A 5,175-nucleotide genomic window follows, 5' to 3' on the forward strand; every position below is an offset into this window, starting at 1 on the left:
AGACTGAGGTTGTTCAGTGTAGAAGAGGGGGACAGTTGAGTGTCATTGAAGAAGAGAGGATAGTTGTCTGGAAGGTTCTGTCGAGTTGATAGATGGAGGAATTGAATTTTTGAGGCATTGAACATTACTAAGTTTTCTCTGCCCCAATCCGAAATTTTAGAGAGATCAGAAGTCAGGTGTTCTGTAGCTTCCCTGCATGAACTGTTTACTTCCTGAGGAGTTGGACGTCAACGAAAAGACGTGGAAAAGTGCAGGGTGGTAACATCAACGTAGGAGTGGAAAGGAGAAGAAGTTTGGTCTAGAAAATCATTGATGAATAATAGGAAGATAGTGGATGACAGGACAGAATTAGACAGGATTAGAGGTTAGGAAAAGATCAAGAATGTTGGGCGCATCTCCAAAACGGTCAGGAATATGAGTATGCTGATGATAACACCCGGTACTTTTCCACGTCTTTTCATAGACATCCAACCCTTCAGGAAGTAAACATTTCACGCAGGGAAGCCACAGAACGCCTGACATCTGATCTCTCTGAAATTGGAACAGAGCAAACTTATTGTTCAACGCCTCAAAAACTCAATTCCTCCGTCTATCGACTCGACACAAGCTTCCGGACAACTATCCCCTCTTCTTCAATGACACTCAACTGTCCACCTCTCCTACACTGAACATCCTCGATCTATCCTTTACTTATAAACTAAACCGGAAACTTCACATCTCATCTCTAGCTAAAACAGCTTCTATGAAGGTGTTTTGAGTCGTCTCCAATTTTTCTCAACCCGCCCCCAACTGCTAACTCTGTACGGGGGCCTTATCTGTCCATTTATGGAGCATGCTTCACATGTATAAGTGGGTTCCACTCATACTGCTCTTTTAGAAGGGTGGAATCAATTCCTCTCCTCTGACTGTCTTCAGCCCCTTTCTCAACCCCGCAATGTTGCATCTCTTGTTATCTTCTACCGCTATTTTCATGATAACTGCTCATTTGATCTTGCTAACTGCATGCCTTCTCTCCTCCCGCGGCCTCGCTGTACAAGACTCTTTTTTTCTCTCAACCCTATTCTGTCCACCTCTCTAATGCGAGTGTTAATCAATATTCTCAGTCATTCATCCTTCTGAAACGCCCTACCTGCTTCTGTGTTTCCACTTTCCTATGACTCTTTCAAGAGGGAGGTTTCAAGATATTTATCCTACAATTTTTGACTACGGCTTTCGACTCTTCGGTGACCAGCACCTCAGTGGACCTTTTTTTTTTTCATTATAGTTTTGCTGCACTTGTCCGGTGCCCTCTCCTACATAGAAAAAAAAAAAAAAAAAACTCCCGTCATTGTGTATGGCGGTGGCGGCTGCAGCCTGCCCTTCTTACTAAACTCGCGTCACTATGTATGGCGGCGGCGACGGCTGCAGCCCGCCCTTCTTACTAAACTCCCGTCACTGTGTATGGCGGCGGCGGCTGCGGCAGTAGCGGCGGCGATAGCGGCGACGGCGGCTGCAGCCCTCCCTTGTCACTAAACTCACATCACTATGTATGGCGGTGTCGGAGGCGGCGGCGGCGGCGGCGGCGGCTGCAGCCCGCCTTTCTCACTAAACTTGTATCACTGTTCATGGCGGCGGCGGCGGTGGTGGCTGCAGCCCGCGCTTCTCCTCTCTAAACTTGCATCACTGTGTCTGGCGGCGGCGTCGGCGGAGGCTGCTGCAGCCCGCCCTTCTTAGTAAATTAGCATTCCTGTATGTGGCAGGCTGACGGCGTCAGCGGCGGCGGCGTCCTGGCTTCCTGCTCCGCGGCATGAATTCTCTGCGGTTTGTTGCGGCCCATCTCCGCGTTAGGCTTTCAATTCCCCACGTTAGAGTATGACTTGAAGGCCAACTGACCACCATAGACGCGTTAGAATATTGCATACTAGCAGCGACCTGACTATATGCTTCCTGTTGACATCTATATTGACAGTTATTAGTTTTCATTGTTTATTATCGCTTCTTATTGACATCTATATCGACATATACTGATAATTTTCTGTTTTTTTTTTTTTTTTTTTTTTAAGGCTAGTCAGGGCAGAGGTTACTTATTGACATTTATGTTGTTGATATCTATATTAACATGATTAGTTTTTTTACTCTTTTTTAAATTTTCAATTATTTTTATTTATTATCTATTTCTTTATTTTGTCTTATTTTCAATTTTTTTCATTTTTTTGTTTTTATTTGTTTAATCATTGTTAATTATTATAATTATTTTCTCTTGTTTTCATTTTCTTATTTTATTTTTTTTCTATTCTGTATTTTACACTTATTTATTTTTTTTATTATTTTTGTTATTTTTTCTTTTTTCCTTTATTTATTTATTTATTTATTTTATTTTACTTATTTATATATTTTTTTTTTCTTTTCCTCTCTGCTGTATATTTTGAAAGGCAGTGAGGACAGAGGACCTGGAGAGAGGCGAGCGGCGCGCACTGCTGTGTTGCATGGGTGGAATTCAAACGTAATGTTTCCTGTATTCAGAAGAGCAGTGAGGACAGAAGCTCGGGGGAGAGGTGAGCGGCGCGCACTCTGGGGGTGTGTGGGTGGAAAGCAGAGACTCTGAGAAAAGATGGGCGGCGCGTACTCCAGTGCGACTTGGATAGAAAACAAACTTGTAATGTTTCCTGCCCAGCCTGAAGGTGATTTTTTTTTTTTTTTTATGTAGGAAGGATACTGGCCAAGGGCAACAAAAATCTAATAAAAAAAATGCCCACTGAAATGCCAGTCACTTTAGTTCATCACAGCCGATAATGAGTAGAACAGCCCTCTTCCACACATGAAGTCGTCGGTTTTACGCAGTGGTTTCGACACCATGTCCAGCACTGCGCCCGTGCCGTGTCCAAAGTGCAGGAAGACTTGTGGCGGCGGCTCCATACACTTGCCCGTCAGGCGCGTCACGTTTTCCTGGCCGGTCTTGGACACACGAAGGATCACTGAGGAGCCTGTGTCCACCAGCACCGTCAGCGGCTCATCACCGTCCAGCGTTCGTACACCAAACGTGTACACTTTCCCTGGGCCCCTTGGAGGTCTCCGCCGTAGACGTTCAGGGTGACGCAGAAACATGCTACCGCTGCCGTCGGAATGGAACTCCTGCACTATCTCGGCTTCGTGCAGGCGGTTCATGGACAGAATTAGTAAGTCAACGGGGTAGCGGTTCTCCATCTCCTATGGAAACACCTTTATGGGCGTGTTGACCTCCACGCCACCCTTCAGGGTGATCACTACCTCCTTCAGCGTGATCACGCCGAAGCGCAGCTTTCCGAAGTGCGTGTTGAAAACTCTCCTCTCCTTCTTCTCAGCGCCCGTGACAAGACCCATTCTTTCTGCCAGTAACATCATCATAACAGAGGTAGCGGCGCCGGAGTCAAGACAAACAGTACAAGGGTGGCCACGCACGGTCTCCTCCACCAGGTTCCCCATCTCAATATCAATACGACAATACTCGCTCACATTCCTTTTCTCCCCACTCACTCTCTCGGCCTTCACCTCCAGCCACAGCATGTCCTTGACGCCCTACCCCGTCCACTCCTTGACCTGGCACGCGTGCTCCCTCGAATCCTCCGTCTTCTGCTTTTTGGCCTGCCTCTCGTGTTCTTCCGTGTCCTCCGTCTTCCTCTTCTTTATGCAGAAGATAGGACGTTTATGACACTCCGTGTTCCTTCTTCTCTTCGTATCTTTTCTATCCCTCCTCTCCCTCTGTTCCTTAGCCTCTTTCTCTTCATCCTCTTTCCTCCTATTCTTGCAGCTCTCATAGTCTTCCATATCTTCCCACTTTCTCATCTTGTGGTGTTCCTTAACTTCTTCATCATCTACTTTCCTCTTATTCTTGCGGCTCTCATAGTCTTCTGTATCCTTTCCTTTCTTCTTGGTGCGATGCTCAATCTCTTCCACGTCTTCAGTCACCTTCCTCTTCTTATGGCTGCTGCAGCCTTCCTTGCTCTCCAGCCTCCTCTTCTTGCTGTGTTCCTTAGCCTCGCCCTTCCTCTCCGTGTTCTCCTTCTCGTCGTGGGTCTCTTCGTCGTCCATTGTTTGATGTTCTTGTTGCTGGATCTCGTAGAATACAGCGGTGCTTCAAAATCTTCACTTGAAAAGTCAGACATATAACTACCTTAGTCTGAACCTGTGTCTCCAGCATGTACGACCACACAATATTCAGGATCCTTTCCGCTCCCTTCTTAGAGCGCTCAGCAGCTTGAAGCAAAAGCATCGGTACTTCCCACCAGACACACTAATCAAAGGCCTCTATTTTAGACAGTGGTTCTTTAGCTAATCAGACACGAGAATGACACACGATACAGAATTAAGATTATTTTTCATTGGGAGACATGCAAGTGGCGGGTGTGAAAGGAAAGCGCAGAAGACCGAGCGCATTGAAGAAGAGTGATCCGCTGTGGCGACCCCTAAATGAGAGCAGCCGAAAGAAGAAGAACAAGGGAACAGAGATGCTTGGGTTGGTTCTCAAGGGCGCCTCTCCCATTAAAAATACTGAATCTTTGCTAAAGTAACACTGCAATCATGAAAACTCCCTTCAAAACCATATTTAAAATGCATCTATATGGTTAACTGTGTTTTTTCTAAGTATTCACTTTCATCAGCCACTTATCTTTATTACGTAACTCAGTCTGTATATCAGCACCTGTACATTATTATTGCAGTAACCTTTATCTTCCATAACGGTTTCATAGCCATTAAGATCCCTGGAAAACCTCGCCACAAATAATTCACACCGCATTATTATTGATGTGTAGTTTTGAGGTCAGCTAAAATTACTCCCACTTCCATATTCTTGCGTCACTGGGCCAAAAAAGAGCAATTTTAGTCCAACGTTTACACAGCCAACAGAAGAACACAAGGCATGATACCCTTACGTGCACCACTGAGGAAACAGGAAGAGCAAGAAGTTGATCATAAGGCTTAGGATAATTATGCATTTGCATAATATGCATATGTAAATGCATGTTTTTACTATATTCAAACATAAGTGCATATTAGTCTTTTTTTTTCCTTATTACGGAATATTTTTGAGAAATTATCATGTGTTTATGATGAGTATTATATATGTAATATGTAAGATAACGAGTCTCGCACGGCAGTGAGCAGAGAGTGGACAGTCTATCAACACGTATTTTCCTGTTTGCATCTGTTCATTGTCAC

At 44.9% G+C, this 5,175-nt stretch overlaps 1 protein-coding gene across 1 annotated transcript; it reads right to left on the reverse strand.

Annotated features, from left to right (window-relative positions):
- Positions 1-3,534: 3,534 nt before the first annotated feature.
- Positions 3,535-4,047, reverse strand: LOC135111902 (uncharacterized). The gene has a single exon (XM_064025599.1). The coding sequence runs from the start codon at positions 4,045-4,047 to the stop codon at positions 3,535-3,537; it is 513 nt and encodes a 170-aa protein (XP_063881669.1).
- Positions 4,048-5,175: the final 1,128 nt, after the last annotated feature.

This window comes from Scylla paramamosain, chromosome 22 (assembly GCF_035594125.1).
Source record: "Scylla paramamosain isolate STU-SP2022 chromosome 22, ASM3559412v1, whole genome shotgun sequence".
Lineage (NCBI taxonomy): Eukaryota > Metazoa > Arthropoda > Malacostraca > Decapoda > Portunidae > Scylla > Scylla paramamosain.